At 37.0% G+C, this 19,611-nt stretch overlaps 1 protein-coding gene across 1 annotated transcript in view; it reads right to left on the minus strand.

Annotated features, from left to right (window-relative positions):
• LOC123533131 (phosphatidylinositol 4-kinase alpha-like) overlaps positions 1-18,237 on the minus strand; it is a 111,604-nt gene extending 93,367 nt beyond the window's left edge. Inside the window, exons 1-10 of the mRNA XM_053519313.1 lie at positions 18,107-18,237; positions 14,314-14,433; positions 11,335-11,428; positions 10,341-10,426; positions 9,896-9,968; positions 7,246-7,721; positions 6,944-7,018; positions 4,839-4,935; positions 3,623-3,823; positions 1,016-1,116 (exon numbers count right to left, since the gene is read on the minus strand). Of these exons, the coding sequence (XP_053375288.1) occupies positions 1,016-1,116; positions 3,623-3,823; positions 4,839-4,935; positions 6,944-7,018; positions 7,246-7,721; positions 9,896-9,968; positions 10,341-10,426; positions 11,335-11,428; positions 14,314-14,433; positions 18,107-18,190 (1,407 nt within the window). The 5' untranslated portion in view covers positions 18,191-18,237. The remainder of the gene's footprint in view (positions 1-1,015; positions 1,117-3,622; positions 3,824-4,838; positions 4,936-6,943; positions 7,019-7,245; positions 7,722-9,895; positions 9,969-10,340; positions 10,427-11,334; positions 11,429-14,313; positions 14,434-18,106) is intronic.
• Positions 18,238-19,611: the final 1,374 nt, after the last annotated feature.

Genomic DNA, 19,611 nt, shown 5'->3' on the forward strand with positions numbered 1-19,611 from the left:
TTTGACCAAACATGACCCAGTTTCGAACTTGACCTAGATATCATCAAGATGAACATTCAGACCAACTTTCATACAGATCCCATGAAAAATATGGCCTTTAGAAAGGTCACAAGGTTTTTCTATTATTTGACCTACTGACCTAGTTTTTGATGGCACGTGACCCAGTTTCAAACTTGACCTAGATATCATCAAGGTGAACATTCTGACCAATTTTCATGAAGATCTTGTGAAACATATGGCCTCTAGAGAGGTCACAAGGTTTTTCTATTTTTAGACCTACTGACCTAGTTTTTGACGGCACGTGACCCAGTTTCGACGGACACCACGCGATCACAAAAGCTCACCTTGTCACTTTGTGAGCTAAAAAGGTATAACTTTATAGTAACATGACTAGACAATGACTACATACCCACTCATGAGTTGAAATGATTCATTTAAGTAAATTCATTAAAGCTCTGTCAAAAAATAACAGAAGTGTTAAACTACAGTTGAAACTCTGCACCTTGAACTCCAAGGGATCGAGCGTTTTACTTCGAGATAACTGAAGTTCGGCTTAAAATGATACTTTGTGCACGTGTTTTCAGGACAGGACTTTAAAATATCTTCAAGATAGCTGGAGTTTTGAGATAAGCGAGTTCAAGATACCAAGTTTCAACTGTATATAACTGTCAATGAACATAACCCATATAACTGTCAGTGAATGAAACCTATATTAAGTGTCAGTGAATGAAACCTATAGGTGTCAGTGAACAAAACCTACATGTATATAAGTGTCAGTGAACAAAACCGTTATAGGTGTCAGTGAACAAAACCTATATAAATGTCAGTGAACAAAACCTATATAGGTGTCAGTGAACAAAACCTATATAGGTGTCAGTGAACAAAACCTATAAAAGTGTCAGTGAACAAAACCTACATAGGTGTCAGTGAAAAAAAACCTACAAAAGTGTCAGTGAACAAAACCAATATAACTGTCAGTGAATACAACCTATATTAATAAAGGGATAATACCTACCTCTAAACCAACAAGAAGTATTGGAGCATGAGAAAGAAGGAGCCTTTTTTCTGTATTTGTTGAGATTTTCTCTGTAAGCTGCAAACACAAGTTCTCCGCATCTGAATGAGAAAAGACAGACAGGCTCATATAACACCTTTTCTCTCCACATCTCTTTCCCTTCATTCTATTTTTATAAGATGAGCAATTATTATACCTATGTTATGACACAAGTTTATGCTGTATACTTTACTAATTTTCAATTATCATCCCTGCTCAATGGAAACCCTAACAATCCTGAGGAATCACCTCATTGTAGGCTATCAAAGCAACACATTTCTGGAAACTGAGCACATTGGATTTCCTCAATAAAAACATTTTAGTCATCTTATCTATCGTATCTTATTTTTTCGTAATAAGAAATAAGTTACAGCGTACATAGGGTACTGTAGCAAATTTGCAGTTGTTGCAAGAAGAAAGATTTTTACATGAAGTATTCAACCTGCAATGTGAAAGTAAAATGCAAGACTGGAAAACAGTTGAAAGTTACTGTATTGAATACTCAGAAGTTAAAGAACATTGTTAAAGCACATTGCTGCAAGGAGAAGTAAAACATGTATGTATTTTGGAATACTGCCTGCTTGGAAGATTCATGCATTGGCATGAGAACTGTTTTGGACAGAAGGATATTCTGAAGGATAAAGGTACAGAGTAAAAATGAAAATTTAGACTCAGCATCAGTATGAATTTGCCTATAGGCTAAAATTGCATAAAACTGACTTAGAATCAGTTCTTCAAATATCTTATTATATATAATAAGTAAACAAAATTCTGCATATTTGAAACACACTCATTACGTGGATTAGTTGTTTTTTTTAGAATACTAAAGGGCAAGAAGCTAAATGAAATAAAAAAATATTGTTGGGATTGAAGGGGAAGGTGGGGGGGGGGGGGGGGGGGGGGGGGGGGAGAAGGCAATGTAGACAGTTGCAGTCTGCATCAAAACCTGCCCTATATTCCAAATTTCAAGAAATACTTTTAATAGTTTTTAAGTTATGCTATGGACATGAAATATGATGGGCAGAATTCACCTTGCTGTGTCCTTGACCTACTACCCTGGTTTATGCACTTGGCACATCATCTCATCACCACCAACCTATATTCCAAGTTTGAAGACACTAACTTAAATGGTTAATAAGTTATGCTCAGGACACAAAATAAAACTGATAAATTTGATCTCTGAGCTCAATTTGTGACCTTGACATTTGACTTACAGAGCCAATTCAAATGCTCTTCACATCGTCTCATTGCAGTCTACCTATTTGCCAAGTTTAAAGTCAATATCTTTAATGGTTATAAAGTTATGCTCCAGACACGAATTATGACAGACGGACGAATGGAGACGGACAGATAGACGCACACACCATCACATAATACATCCAGTTTTTCCAAAATGGGTGTATTGGGAGTTTGGAAAGGATACTGTATCATCAGCTAATATTGTGAGAATAAAATTTTGTGGTTTTGGCCTAAACGTCTATTTCACAGGGATCAGAATTTGGGGATTTCAAATTTTGAAGATAATGTGAATGCTTGTTCCTTGGGATATTAATTTTATGGACTGACTCAACCACAAAATCCATTAAAAGTAGTCCTCACCAAAAATAATAATTCCACAGTAATTGGTATGATGCTTTTAGGACAAGCAGCTATATCTGTTGAAAGATTTGGTAACTGTTTGAGAATACCATTTAGGGAGAAATTTCATTTTAACCTTTAGCCTGCTGGTGGCAAGTGATTCTGCCTTTGCGACCAGTGCAGACAAAGATCAGCCTGAAGGTCAGTGCCGGCTGATCATGGTCAGCATTGTTCGCTATTCAGTCAGTAAATTTTCAGTGAAAACCCGTTTGATTAATAAATGGTTCTGCCCAAATTCAATGATGGACCAGTCCATTTGCTAAAGGTTAACATGAAAAGCTTAGTTCAGAATCACATTGAATGTACATGACTGTATGCTGACAGGATTATCTGAGATAGAGAGGATTTAGTGAAGTAAAGATAGAATAAAAGTGGCTATTGAGAACATTTTCTGCATCAGTGTTACCATATTTGAGTGAGCCACTGGAAGTGCCAAGTAGATGTGCAACACCTATATGTATAACAATTTATTAGGTTAATGTTTCTTCTTCAAATCTGTAAGCCATATCTTTATGTCATTTGAAGAAACATCAATATAAAATAAACCTATAGAATACACATAGCAAATCTTATTACAAACCAGAAGGAAAGTTATTATCACCTAACAATAAAGCAATTTCATGGAAACATTACAGTGTCAAGTAATGCTGGTTTGTTTGTTTGATTTTCTTATCAATCACACGGACACAATTTAGATCCTATGGCAACTTTCAAGACCCCAGGAGCCCCTTCCAGTTTTCTTAAGACACTGGTCAGCACCTGCATAGAACCACTGACCATCTTTTAGCTAAGTTTGCCAACTAGATGGCTTCCTCACATGATGACCCAAGTTGGGCTCCAACCATTATGTCAGTGGCAACTGATTAAAAACCAGCAACCTAAACCACTTTGACCCCTAACAAGAGATGTAATAAAGAAATAAGTACATACCTGACTCCTCCCTCACAGACCAGAACATGAGATCTATACAAGCAGCACCGCTGTAAACAAGAAGTTCATATGGGCTGACATCTACACGATTTCTCATGTCCTTACTGCTGTGCGCCGGCCTCTTCTCTAAGTCCTGTTGAATGGCTCCCCACATCTGCTTTACATACCCTTCTACCTCATCCATAAACGTATCTGGTAGCTCTGAAACAGTTTATCAACAAGAATGATGTAAACAATGTACTGACACGTGTCTCATGAATATACTTTACAGAATACTATTAAGTCAAACTAGCTTTGTTTACATAGGACAAAAGTGCTCCCACATCCTGTGACTTTACAGTTATATATTGCTTGATGACAATGCAAGATGAAATAAACTTTCATATTACCATGGATTGGGGGTGTAAGTCCACAGCAGTGGGGAAGGGGATAATAATAAACTTTAATGTTACTACAGGTTGGGGGTTTAAGTCCACAGCAGCGGGGAAGAGAATGAAGACAGATACTATTAAATAAGTAAATAAATAAAGATCATTAAGAAACAAAAGATTAAAGAAACTGAAAGTAAGGTAGGTGCACCCTCAAATTTTTTCGGGAGAGGGGGCTAGTACACAGAATGTTCAGGTCCCTGCAAGGTGAACTAGAGCTATCTCTGAAGGTGATGAATGTAACCCCCGCATGCACTGACACAGTTCATTGCAATTTGGCGCACACAAGATTGCATAATTATGTGGACTGTATGTATACAGTATAGTAACAAAAAAAGTCCCATAACTCTGCAGAATATTTATCTAAAAGAACATAACATGCACCATGCACAAATAGGGTTGGTACGGGTCACTTGTGTGAAGTTTCATTAAATTGTGTGCAAGGGTTCGGGATATTAGGCACACACAAGATTGCATGCAGATTCTATGTATATTGTATATTAACAAAAAACAAAGTCCCATAACTGTGCAGAATTTTTTTCTGAAAGAACCTAAAATGCACCATGCACAACTAGGGTTGGTAACTGTGCAGATTTTTTTTCTGAAAGAATCTAACATGCACCATGCACAACTAGGGTTGGTACTGATCACTTGTGTGAAGTTTCATTAAATTGTGTGCAAGGACTCAGGAAATTAGGCGTGCACAAGATTGCACATGCAGACTGTATGTACAACTTCAATGTTTGGGGGGTCTGAAAAGAAACTTTATGGAAAGTACAATATTTTACCTTCCTCTTGTTCCATGATATCCCTTAATGCTGTGACTAACACTAGAGTAAGTACCTCACTGAATGTCTGGTATACAAATTTAGACATCAAACCATTCTGAAAAAAAAAATCAGTAATAAAGACTAACAAAACTTGATTGTGTGAGGATCACAAACTCGGCATGAAATTCTAAGTCAATCACCTAGCCTTGAATTTTTTACCTTTTTTTATGACAAATTTTGGTGAAAATTCATTTAGCCATTCATGAGAAGAAATTGTTTAAAGCATGTCTATTTAAAGTTCTGGTAGTACCTAACTACAGAAGCATGTGACCAAATTTGGGAAAGACTTATCTAAGAATCCTACAGAACAAATTTTGGAAAGGCCAAGTGATGTTTTTGCCAAAGTTCAGTGAACATCCATTAAGCTGCTCTGACATGAGAAGTTGTTTGAAAGCTTTTCTATTTACCGTAAATGCTGTTATGTGACCATTTGAACAAGCTACATATATCTAAGGATGCTACTGAACACGTTTTGTATTCATCAAGAAGTTCATGAGAAATTTAAAGTTTTTTCTCCTTTTAGATGTAAGTGCAGTTCAGCTAAACCAACTGTATATATTTGAGAAAAATCTGTAAACGGTTGAGGCAGCAGCCCTTAAAAGCAGTCATACTGACTAATTTGCATAAACACAGACTGATCCATGAAAAGACAAAACACACCCCAAGTCAGGTGTAATTCTGACCAGTACATAAGACAATGAGACGTGTAAGCTTAACTGTGGACCATTGTTACAGGTCAGCAAAACATAAAAAAGTTCTCTGGAACATGAAAATGCAGAGAAGACAGAGGTCTTCAAAGTCATTAAACATTCAAACTCCAACTGCAATGCAAGCTGTTGAGTCAACTAGCAGATAACTCTATAGAACTAGAAATGTGTCACAGACACGGATGCCCCCGCAACGTGAGAAAGGTCACAGGCATGGTACTGCTCACAAACTAAACGAAGGACAGAAAATTTAGTATTCTGTATATGTAGTGAAAATTGGCTAAGTTCAACCAAGGACTGTTACCTTGACCTTTGAGCTAGTGAAACGGTTGTGCGCATGACACATCGTCTATCCATGCTTATCATTTGTGTCAAATTATTTTGAAATTGGACCATGCATGTCAAAGTTATGGACCAGACACGAAGACCACATTATCAGTATATATGTAGTGAAAATTGGCTAAGCTCAACCAAGGACTGTGACCCTGACCTTTGAGCTAGTGCAATGGTTGGTTTTTGCGCATTTGTGTCAATTCATTCTTAAATCAGACCATGCATGTCAAAGTTATGGCCCGGACACGAACACCACCCTTTCCCGAACACACAGACGGACTGGAGTAACACTATGCCCCCCCTCCCTCCCCCAAAAAATTACAAAGACTAAAATCCTATAACCTTTTTCATGTTATGTTAAAACAGATAAAGCAGCTGTCTAAATATCAATAGAACCATTAGAAAAGCACATGAACTTTAGGATCAATAAAGCAATAAAGAGAGGTAATCAAAACAATGGCTTCAACAATACTTCCTACTTATTGAACCAAAATTAATAATCAAGACGTGGCAAACATTTGAGGAATCAACTATGGAATGTAAGATTTAACAAAATCTTAAAACGTTTTAAGATCAAGAATAACAAAAATTGTGGCAGCACACTATAAACAAAGTAATTGTGAGCCATTAAAAACCCTTACATTAATAATCTCATTGACTAGCACTGTTTCCCTCTGCCATTCATTTCAATTAACATCTCATGCTTTCAATCCTGTCCAAACTTGTGACATGTGATCCACAACATACATAAATAATATGAGCCGCGCAGTCTGGTCAGGATCCATGCTGTTCGCTTTCAAAGCCTCTTGGAATTAGGGAAAATGTTAGCGAATGGAATGGTTCCTGACCAGACTGCGCATCCACGCAGTCTGGTCTGGATCCTTGCTGGTCGCAATGCCACTATGTTGGTTTTCTCATGGCGCGGCTCCTATGTTCAAAATAGAAGCCAGTTTCAGAACAGAACAGTGTGTTTTTATAGGTTAAGGACTATAACATCACTACAAATAAAATATTATACATTACCTCACTTTCTGAGTGAGCATCTTCAAGGAAATCATCCAGTCTCTTCAAGAGTGTCTTGTCCAATAATCTTTTGGCCTAAATATAAACATTGAAATAATTCAGGTACATTAAACTAAAAACATATAAAAAATTCAAGTCAAAATACACCAATATATGCTCAATAATGTGCAAAAGAGACAGGGAAGTACTGAAATATTCCTTAAACAATACTGTGTTCCTAGGTTTACTGCAGTAATCTGCAAAATCTGTCAGAAGTATCACAGAAAATTTAAACAATTAACATCCATTAGAACAACACTTACTGTATCAAAAAGCCTCCTTAAATGACTGCTTGTAAATACTAAATGTTCCTGTTCCGGAATGATTTCAAATCCCCATGGCCGAATCTTTGTAAAACTTGATCCCCATCTATCAAAATATATCAGTTTCAAATCTGGATTTTCTATTTTGACCGGAGCTGATGGAGTTTTCACAGGAGACGCCAAGTTAGGCGAGGGTGTTCTTTCTCTGTGTGTGTCAAAGTAGTCTGAGAGTCCAGAGGGTGTTGAAGGTGTGTCAGGCGTTCCGATCATGTGTGTGGACAACGTTCGTGGTAAAATTGGTCGGAATGAGGTGAAACTTTTCCCGCCTTCATCTTTCACTTGTGCTGTTGTTTGACAGGGTACAGGCTTATCAGGAGCAAACAGCTGGGATATCAGAGATTCTCTTTCATCGCTAGATCTACCAAGAGCTCGAGACAATCCAAGTAAGATTGGCACAATGCAACTACATAAGGTATCTGTAAACATGTAAATAGTGTTTTATAATAATATTCTAAATCATCATAGAAATGATGTGCAAAATATATTTTGCTCTGTCTCCATAATTAAAATATAAGTTAAAATTTAAACTGTAAAAGAAATAACACTGCTGTCCTTTGGTATGATAGGTCATTTGCATAAAAAGATAGATGCTTTTTGTTCAAGAAACTGGGAAGAGGCCCTGGCCTTTAATATTATATAATTCACATGTGATAAATGCCCGTTTTGGACAGAAAGGCATTTTGCTGACATAGAGGTTAAAGTCTGATGATTTATAGTTTCAAAATTGGCTGATTTTCCTTATTTGTGAAACAAGAGGGCCATGATGGCCCTATATCGCTCACCTGTTATCATTGCACTTGAGGACAAGAAGGTCCTCAGAAAAAAATATCTAAGTCCAAAGGACAGGAACAACAAAGGAAAGAAATTTAACCAAAAAGAAAAAAAATTCTTACAAGGTACAGATATGTCAAAATACACCTAAAAATTGGAGGTACCATCCATTTTGTACCACAGAAGTGGTCTCGGTTTTTCCCTACAGCCAATAATAAAAAAGTTACTAAAAATAAGCTATTTATAGTAACGTAAAAGGCAAGAAATTAAAAAGAAAACTGATGTAAGTGAACAAAAGAAGGATCTGCCAAATAAATCTGTTGACATAAATGAAATTTCAGATCAGTATCTTCATTAGTTACGGAGATATACCCATTTTAATTTGAAATAAAGGGAGGTAATTTGACATAAAATCAGTCCATAGTTATCTACCCTGATTGGCTCAGTCCAACTAATGACAATAATGAAATTTCAAATAAGTCCTATAAGTACTTACTGATATAAATCCATTTTGACTACAATCAGGGGAGGTAATCAGATATAAAAAAAACCTACGATTGGATCTGATTTGTCATGGAATCCAGGATTTATTGTTGTTGAAGATATTTTGGAAGTTTGTATAAAAAAAACCCATAAATGAAGTCTCTATATGGCTGCAAAAGCCAAAATAGCCAATTTTGGACATTTCAGGGGCCATAACTCTGGAACCCATGACGGAATCTGGCCAGTTCAAGAAAGGAACCAAGATCTTGTGGTGATACAAGTTGTGTGCAAGTCTGGTTAAAATCAAATCGTAAATGAAGTTGCTATTGTGCAGACAAGGTCAAAATAGCTAATTTTGGCCTTTTCAGGGGCCATAACTCTGGAACCCATAATGGAATCTGGCCAGTTCAAGAAAGGAACCAAGATCTTATGGTGATACAAGTTGTGTGCAAGTTTGGTTAAAATAAAACCATAAATGAAGCTGCTATTGTGCAGACAAGGTCAAAATAGCTAATTCTGGCCCTTTCAGGGGCCATAACTCTGGAACCCATAATGGAATCTGGCCAGTTCAAGAAAGGAACCAAGATCTTATGGTGATACAAGTTGTGTGCCAGTTTGGTAAAAATCAAATCATAAATAAAGCTGCTATTGTGCAGACAAGGTCAAAATAGCTGATTTTGGCCCTTTCAGGGGCCATAACTCTGGAACCCATAATGGGATCTGGCCAGTTCAAGAAAGGAACCGAGATCTTATGGTGATACAAGTTGTGTGCAAGTTTGGTTAAAATAAAATCATAAATGAAACCTCTATCGTGCAGACAAGAAATTGTTGACGGACGGACGGACGACGGACGACGGACGAAGGGTGATCACAAAAGCTCACCTTGTCACTATGTGACAGGTGAGCTAATAAAAAAATGTACCGGTATTGTGCCAATTTTCTCAAATGTTAAGTGGCCAAATATCGGCCTGTTTTATAATGATGAAAGCTCAGTGGTTATTATGCCTTTTTCTCCCAAACTGTGTATAATTTATACCTGATTTTAATTGCTCAAAAAAGTGGTCATCTACTACATCAACTGAAACACTAGATGCTAGATATAATTCTTATAATAACCAGGATATGACAATGATGCAAAGGGAAGTAACTCCTATTCTCCACACTTTAGAGCTATATCCTACTACTGACTGCCTGCTCAAGACATCTACAGTTTATATTTCTATTATCCCATCAAGCACTTTGTCTCTGCAATTTTCAGTAAATTTTAAGCAGGAAGATCTTTTCTTTTAACAGTATATAAAAGTAACAAAATAAAGTAGTACAATTTTGTTAATACCTTTGCGGATTTCCTTCTTTCCTTCACACATTGCACAAAGAGACTCCATGACCTCCAGTTGTGTGGAAATGATCTAAGACAGTAAATAATTAAAGTAAATCAGACTTTGAGAACTGCAAAATTTTTAATTATTCATTTTTTTCATCATTACAGACAGCAAGAAGTTTTTCTTTTCAAAATGATTAATGTACTTAAATAGCAGAACTGCCAGAAAACCAAGAGCACTGTAATCAAATCATATATCAAAGCTAGAAACATTGTTGGATACTCGTAACCTATCCATTCTGTTACTCTCCATTCATCGCCCATTGACGGATGAGTGAAATATAAGCAGGCAATTGTGGGTATCCGATGACGAGTTAGAAATTGCATGGAAGTCACATGCAAGATGATAGGTCAATGATGCTGTAACTGAAAATCATTTTATTACTGGTAGATACCATACCTTATCTCTGGATTCTGGATCTTGTAATGCCACATCACTGAGTATTGTACTGAGAGCAAAACTGAAACATTCAGACTGGGGAAGTCCTGAAGAATAAAATACATAAATACACTTTTTCACAGAAATATTAAAATAGATCTGGTAATTTCAAAGTGAAAAACATCAAATATATTTTTGTTTTGTTTTGGGTTTAACACTGTTTAACAACAGTATTTCAGTTATGTAACAGTGGGCAGTTAACCTAACCAGTGTTCCTGGCTTCTGTTCCAGTACAAACCTGTTCTCCACAAGTACTTGCTAACTTGCACAGTGCATGTCAGATGATGAGAGTGAACAAGTGTGTGAAGTTTCAATCCATTCCCATTAGTAGGTACTGAGATACCAGCTTACATACAAAACCTTAACCAAAAATTTCTAAGTCGAAAAAGGGACATAATTTTGTAAAAAAGCAAAACAGAGTTATGGAACCTGTGCAATGTAAGTAGGTTTATCACAGTGAATAAGTGTGTGAAGTTTCAATCCATTCCCACAAGTGGTTACTGAGATACCAGCTTACATTCAAAAACTTAATCAGATCGAGACGCCAACGCGGATGCCGACGCAGACGCATGGGCGAGTCCAATAGCTCTACTATTCTTTGAATAGTCGAGCTAAAAAGACTGTAATTGTAGAAAGGAAAGTCCCTAAATTATGCTCATGTGCAATTGTTGGTGACAAATGCAAAGTTCCATTTCAACTGGATGGAAACTGAAGCAGGACTTGAGTATACTATGTTCTGATATAGCTGTAATATTGTAACTTGTTGTAACTTGTATTCAAAAAGAAATCAAAGAACAAAGTTAACCAAGTTATAGGAAAGGTTGATCAAAGTAATGTTGTCTTAAACATGTTAAATACAAAATCATTCCGTTAATTTACCCTTATTAATTACTTCAGTCCCCTGATGATCTTTGAGTTTATTGAAAGTGAGCAATGAGTTACAGTGGTGACTTACTATACTTGTTGATGCCATCAGGGGCACTGATCCACTGAGCCTTCGGTAAACCTTTTAATACATCCAGGAAGTAGGGAACTAGTCTGTCTTTATACTGCAAATAAATGTTGAAAATAAACCAGTCTATCCTTATACTAAATAAATAAGTAAACTTGTTAAAAATAAACCAGTCTATCATATTACTCCAAATTTGTTTTTAACCCTTACCCTGCTATATTTCTATAATGGACTGGTCCATCTTTCAATTTGGACAGTACCACTTATTACTCAAAGGGGTTTTCACTGAAAATTTACTGACTGAATAGCGAACAGTGCAGACCATGATCAGACTGCACGGATGTGCAGGCTGATCTTGGTCTGCACTGGTCGCAAAGGCACAATCATCTGCCGCCAGCAGGCTAAGGGTTAACAATTTCTAATGACAGTTCATGTTCGCTAATTTATTTACAGGAGAATAGAAGAAAAATACAACTTTACAATGGACTCTGCATTCTTGAATTAACAACCTGAACTTGGATTCTGGACTAAACAACCCTGCATTCTAATATCATCTGAGCATGACAACAGTACTGAGGCACAGAGTGAGTCCCCCCACCCTAAACAACTTTTACAAACTATGCCCTGCCTCTGACTCTTGGTCATAGACAGTTGTTATAGTGGACAGGGCAAAACAACTTGTAGAACTGTGTCCTCCAAGAGTCTTTGTCCTTTGAGACAGGGCTTTGAGTGTCACGCATGTGACACTTTGTCTCGTTACGGGGAACACTTGTGCCAAGTAATATTAAATCCACAGACGGTAGAGTAATGGGACAATGTTTATTAGAAAGTTTGACAATTCTTCATAACATGCTGAATCAGAGACTGTCTTTCTTTCTAAGCCAGGGATCACGAAATCTGCCCTAAAATCAGTTTTGAATTTGTGTGTAGACCCTCAGCAAACAATAAAGGTTGATTTAACACCATTGCAAGGACAGGTCTATCTGCTACATGGTTTTGGTACCAACATTTTTCAGTTTAAACTTTCAATAACATTACACATGTTCTGAGGACAAATCGTTCTGAAACAACAGTATGTCCAGCAGTTATTAATTATTTTATCTTTCCTACAAATTACATATATGCCTGTAGCAGACAAAAAATGCAACAGAAAACATGATTACTGAACAAAAAGCACAGAAGACTACTTTCCCCAAAGCCTGCAACATTTGTAAAAGCAACAAATCCGTTCGAGAATTCATCTGAAATCAAAGCAAGGTAAACTAGAAAATGCTTTTGTAAAAAAGCGCATGTCTCTCCAAATGCAAAGTCCTATAGGCAAGAAGTCAATAGGGGTCAGGAGCGAAAGTCAAAGAGACACTGATGGTTGGCTGCAATAGGGATCATCTACTTGGCATGTCCAGTCATGCCGCTAAATTTCAACACTCTCGGCCTAGTGGTTCTCAAGTCACTGTTCAGGCTCCTGTGACCTTGACCTTTGATCAAGTGACCTCAAAATAAATAGGGGTCATCTACTCTGCATGTCCAATCATCCTATTAAGTTTCAACATTGTAGGTCAAGTGGTTCTCAAGTTATTTCCAAAAAATGATTTTACATGAACCAGGCCACTGTGACCTTGACCTTTAATTGACTGACTCCAAAATCAATAGGGGTCATCTACTCTGCATGTTCAATCATCCTATGAAGTTTCAACATTCTGGGTCAAGTGGTTCTCAAGTTATTGATCGGAACTGGTTATCAATGTTCAGGCCCCTGTGACCTTGACCTTTAACGGAGTTACCCCAAAATTTACTCTGTATGAACAATCATCCTATGAAGTTTCAACATTCTGGGTCGAGAGGTTCTCAAGTTATTGATTGGAAATGGTTTTCCATGTTCAGGCCCCTGTGGCCTTGACCTTTAACAGAGTGACCCCAAAATCGTAAGGGGTCATCTACTCTGCATGACCAATCATCCTATGAAGTTTCATCATTCTGGGTCAAGTGGTTCTCAAGTTACTGACCGGAAATGGTTTTCAATGTTCAGGCTCCTGTGGCCTTGACCTTTCACAGAGTGACCCCAAAATCGTAAGGGGTCATCTACTCTGCATGACCAATCATCCTATTAAGTATCAACATTCTGGGTCAAGTGGTTCTCAAGTTACTGAACGGAAATGGTTTTCAATGTTCAGGCCCCTGTGACCTTGACCTTTAATGGAGTGGCCCCAAAAGCGTTAGGGGTCATCTACTTTGCATGTACAATCATCCTATGAAGTTTCAACATTCTGGGTGAAGTGGTTCTTCAGTTATTGATCGGAAATGGTTTTCCATGTTCAGGCCCCTGTGACCTTGACCTTTGACGGAGTGACCCCAAAATCAATAGGGGTCATCTACTCTGCATGACCAATCATTCTATGAAGTTTCAACATTCTGGGTCAAGTGGTTCTCTAGTTATTGATCGGAAATGGTTTTCAATGTTCAGGCCCCTGTGACCTTGACCTTTGACGGAGTGACCCCAAAATCAATAGGGGTCATCTACTCTTCATGACCAATCATCCTATGAAGTTTCAACATTCTGGGTGAAGTGGTTCTCTAGTTATTGATCGGAAATGGTTTTTAATGTTCAGGCCCCTGTGACCTTGACCTTTGACGGAGTGACCCCAAAATCAATAGGGGTCATCTACTCTTCATGACCAATCATCCTATGAAGTTTCAACATTCTGGGTCAAGTGGTTCTCTAGTTATTGATCGGAAATGGTTTTCAATGTTCAGGCGCCTGTGTCCTTGACCTTTGACAGAGTGACCCCAAAAACATTAGGGGTCGTCTACTCCAGCAGCCCTACAACCCTATAAAGTTTGAAGGTTCTAGGTCAAATGGTTCTCCAGTTATTGCTCGGAAATGAAGTGTGACGTACGGACGGACAGGGCAAAAACAATATGTCTCCTGGGGGAGACATAATTAGAACAATATGAGGTTTTTTGGTGTATAAAAATTACACAAACCTGAAGCCCTGACTCTAAAAAGTAAATACCAAGTGCAACCACTGCATCTTGTCCCCTCTGGTCTATAACATATACACCCTGTTGGTTTTCCACTGGACAAAAGCTCTGTAGTCGGCATACCTGTACAATGAAAACATCAGACATCATTAATTACTAAAGTGTAGGCACAACACCTGGCAATAATCATACAAGAGGACCATGATGGTCCTGAATCGCTCACCTCTTCCCACATGACCCAGTTTTGAGTATGATGTCGTTTTTTCTATTATTTGACATAGTGACCTAGTTTTTGAGCTCATGTGACCCAGTTATGAACTTGACCTAGATATTATCAAGATAAAAATTCTGACCAATTTTCATGAATATCCGTTGAAAAATATGGTTTCTAGAGAGGTCACAAGGTTTTTCTATTATTTGACCTATTGAACTAGTTTTCGAAGGTACGTGACCCTGTTTTGAACTTTACCTAGATATCATCAAGGTGAACATTCTCACAAATTTTCATGAAGATCTCATGAAAAATATGGCCTCTAGAGAGGTCAAAAGATTTTTCTAATTTTAGACCTACTGACCTAATTTTTGGTCGCAGTTGACCCAGTTTCAAACTTGACCTAGATATTATCAAGATGAACATTCAGACCAACTTTCATACAGATCCCATGAAAAGTATGGCCTCTAGAGAGGTCACAAGGTTTTTTTATTATTTGACCTACTGACCTAGTTTTTGAGCGCACATGACCTACTTTCAAACCTGACCTAGATATAATCAAGATGAACATTCAGACCAATTTTCATACAGATCCCATGAAAAAATATGGCCTCTAGAGAGGTCACAAGGTTTTTCTATTATTTGACCTACTGACCTAGTTTTTGAAGGCACGTGCCCCACTTTCGAACTAGACCTAGATATCATCAAGATGAACATTCTGACCAATTTTCATGAAGATCTCATGAAATATATGGCCTCTAGAGAGGTCACAAGGTTTTTCTATTTTCAGACCTACTGACCTAGTTTTTGACCACACGTGACCCAGTTTCGAACTTGACCTAGATATCATCAAGATGAACATTCAGACCAACTTTCATACAGATCCCATGAAAAATATGGCCTTTAGAGAGGTCACAAGGTTTTTCTATTATTTGACCTACTGACCTAGTTTTTGAAGGCACGTGACCCAGTTTCGAACTTGACCTAGATATCATCAAGGTGAACGTTCTGACCAATTTTCATGAAGATCTTGTGAAATATATGGCCTCTAAAGAGGTCACAAGGTTTTTCTATTTTTAGACCTACTGGCCTAGTTTTTGACGGCACGTGACCCAGTTTCGAACTTGACCTAGATATCATCAAGGTGAACATTCTGACCAATTTTCATGAAGATCTTATGACATATTTGGCCTCTAGAGAGGTCACAAGGTTTTTCTATTTTTAGACCTACTGACCTAGTTTTTGATGGCACGTGACCCAGTTTTGAACTTGACCTAGATATCATCAAGATGAACATTCTGACCAATTTTCATAAAGATCCCACAAAAAATGTGACCTCTAGAGTGGTCACAAGCAAAAGTTTACGGACGGACGGACGCACGGACTGACGGACGACGGACATTGCGTGATCACAAAAGCTCACTTTGTGACAGGTGAGCTAAAAACAGTGGGTTCCGGTTATACTGGAAAAATGCAGGTAACGATAACATTGGGAAAATCCTGGTAAAACTTGAATTTAAAACAACTGCATCATAACAGTCTCAGATAGCTCACCTAAGCTTCACAGCTAAAACAGCTCAAAACATTGGTGTGGTAGATGATAGATCTCCGGTCAACCAACAAAATTCCTTACAAAAAAATTTTTCAAGCTATCATCAAAACGACGACATGTAATGATCAACCCGGGAACTGAAAGATATATTCAATGGGTTTTGTTGGCATGTGGATATTTGGCCATATCTTTTTTGGTTGAAAAATGATAGAGCGTGAAACGAAGGTCACTGTGAAAAGCACATTGCCGAATTGTTTAGGAAGTGGCTATTCGTAAGGCTCTCCAGTACAAATAGTGAAATAGCCCGCGGATGGTTATTCGTACGGCTGTTTTGTATTTACATTCAACTGATATATTTTCAACCAATTTCGGAAATGACATTTAATCACATTTGGTCATCATGTTTCAAATAAAATGTCAGGTCTAAATTGATGTATCCATGCCAAGCTGATGTGCTACAAACGTCAAGTATGAAACTAAATTAAAGGGCTTAGTATTCTTTTCGATAAATATGTTTAGAATCCTATGACCAATTTAATATTTGGGTCCTTACTAGATTATGCCATTATATTTATTTGATATATGTTAACCACTGATGTCAATCCAAAGTGGTTATTTAACATAGATTATAATATACAATAAAACATATCACATGCAACCAAATTATTTTTTCCGTTCTACATGTCTACTATAAGCATATTGTACACATCATATGTTAATAAAGACTATTTGGGTGGACTTGATACGTTTCAATACGCAGAATTGCAGAATCTGCAATAATACAAACTTATGTTGGTATGTTTAGTATGAGATTTGTACTTCTGTGAAAATTGCACGTATATACACGAAACATAGATCTATAATTCTCTAACTGGTTTAGTTGAAAACATCTGGTGATTACTTAAAGTGTTTCAAATTGACAATGATAACAACGTATATGTATTTAGAAGAAAAATTTCAGTTATATAAGTATTTTACACTTACGATAAATTCATTGTATTAAAATTGTTTGTTTATGATATAACAAAGGGCAATAATAAAATACGTTATAGTAGGGGAAATCAATTCCCGTTTTTTGTCTTCTCCCGAATGTGCGGCTAAAAAGTAAAGAAATTGGGTGAAATTTTCTCAGTCGAATGAATTCAGTACAATGTGTAACACAAAACTGCCGTACTAATAACCACCTGTGGGCTTTTTCACTATTCGTACGGCTCTCCAATTTTCAATTGTTTATGAATCAATCAATCTACATCTACTGTGTACTGCCCAACAAGTAATTCTGATTATAACTGGGAGGCGCTTTGTCTGGGACAGACTGTTAAAAGATGAGCATTAAGTGCAAAGTTAAAAAGAACTACAATTACCAAGATTAAAAACATAGATATAGATTAGAAGGTTACAGTTGCCAGCCTCTCAGTGAACAGCTAGAATCAAACTGGGGCTGGACTGTATGTGTAGGGGAAGACCATTCCACAAACGAATTGTTCTTGGAAAAAAGGCGTTAGAATGGTATTGCGTACGAGAATAGACTGTGGGATCAAGTAGTTCAGGTTCCTTGTTGGTGTGAGGTGGTTATGGTCAACTGCAATAAGATTTTACTTAATTAAATAAAAAATATAATTAGGGAATTTTTTATGTGGCATTGTTCAAGGGATTGCCAGTTGAGATTTTGAAGCATTTAGGTGACACTGCTTGTTTGACCATAGTTGTTACATACGTATCAGGCTGAAAATCATTGTACTCATTCAATTTTGTATGAGGGATTGTTGCCAAGGGTGTCACATAGTAAATCGGTGCTGGATTTATTTTTTGGGTCATGTACTGTCTAGTATTGATGTATTTTATCATATAGATCTATAGCATCATTACTGATCAAACAAATGTGCCGAATGCCTATGATATAAATATGAAAAGTTATGTGTTTATAAAAATTGCTTCGATTTAGTGTGTTGACATTTGTTTTTCGCGCTTGCATACATAGACACAGATATGTCTGAAAGGCAGAGCTTCCAACAAGTAAATTTTTAAATTACTTTATCCCATGGAGAAGGTCTCAACGAAGCAAGGGACCTCGCTAACTGGTTTAATGTTTTGGAAAATATTTGTTTTCCTGCCATCGCCTCCAGAACGGTGCATATTTTATTGACCTGACGTGATATCGCCTTCTGGTATGTCTATTTCTTGTACCACACCGTCCCCTTTGCCGTACGTTCCTAAGTTTGTTATAGGCATGAATACACTAAATAGCTGTTTTTTTTTATTCTATACTGAACAGCAAAAGAAACTATACAGATGAATAACTGGGTTATTTTGTTAATAAAACACTTATATAATAAATTTGACTTGATTTCTTCATACCACATAACACTTGAAGAACTAAACGTATTAAATTTAAAAATATCGGTCAACCGTGAAGTCAGTAGTCCCAATAGCCGTTTTGAACGAAATTCTGGCTATATCTTCTACGCGTCTGTTGCATTGTAACATCCCATTTGCGCGCTACAACAATATTTTGCTGTTTTTCGAGTGTGTCAATCATCAATGTTTCCAATGACATTAAAATTGTACAAAGAAAATCGTGAATTACACGCGCATGTGAATTTCGAGCAAAACAGCTATTGTTGGACTACAGACTTCACGGTTGAATGATTTTTAAATTTAACACGTGAAGTTCTTCAAGTGTAAAATGTGGTATGAAGAAAACGTGTCAAATTTAAAAATTTAAGTATTGAAATTTATTAAAAAATATCCCAGTTATACATCTGGATAGTTTCTTTTGCTGTTCAGTATATATAGAATTGACGTATTTCCAATGGCTGCAGCATACATTGGGACCCATTTTAAATGTTTGTATATAACTTACATTTTCTTGAAGAATATTGTCAGTGCTGAATACATCTTAGTCGATATTAGTGATGTGCAACGTATTTTGAAATATTTCAAAATGTTTCTGGGGTATATTTTAAATTCTAACACGACCAGCAAATAACCTACATACATGTAGAGCAAAATCTATCTCGGGTTATTCTGCAATAAACCACTCGCGTGCAATGACGTCATCCGATCCAGGTGCGTAGCACGGTCGTAAAAAGTAGTTACCATTTTTTCTAACACTGTTGATACTAGTATGTCGTGTTAGAATCGAAATAATAAGTTCCCAAGTGTGATTTATCGTAGAATAACCCGAAGTTTTCGTTCTTATGCGAAACAATATATAACTCAGGCCTACGGCCTTCGTGATATATTCTTACGCATAAGAACTCAAAACATGTGTTATTCTACGATAAACCACGTTTGGGAACTTACCATTTCTTAATTAAATAAGTTTACTCAGCTGTATATAGATGTTCTATTTAAGGGCTTCAGATATTGCGACTCCGATACAGTATATCGATTTTCTGGTACTTGTTGGAGTATGTGGTAGTTTAGTTCGTAGAATTGAACAGATTTGCTGTTTATGCTCATGCGACCTTTTTGCATGAAAATGCATAACTCCTGTGGAAATTGCCGATTTAGCTTTAAGACAATTCGATTTAGT

The sequence above is a fragment of the Mercenaria mercenaria genome, chromosome 12 (genome assembly GCF_021730395.1).
Source record: "Mercenaria mercenaria strain notata chromosome 12, MADL_Memer_1, whole genome shotgun sequence".
Taxonomy (NCBI): Eukaryota; Metazoa; Mollusca; class Bivalvia; order Venerida; family Veneridae; genus Mercenaria; species Mercenaria mercenaria.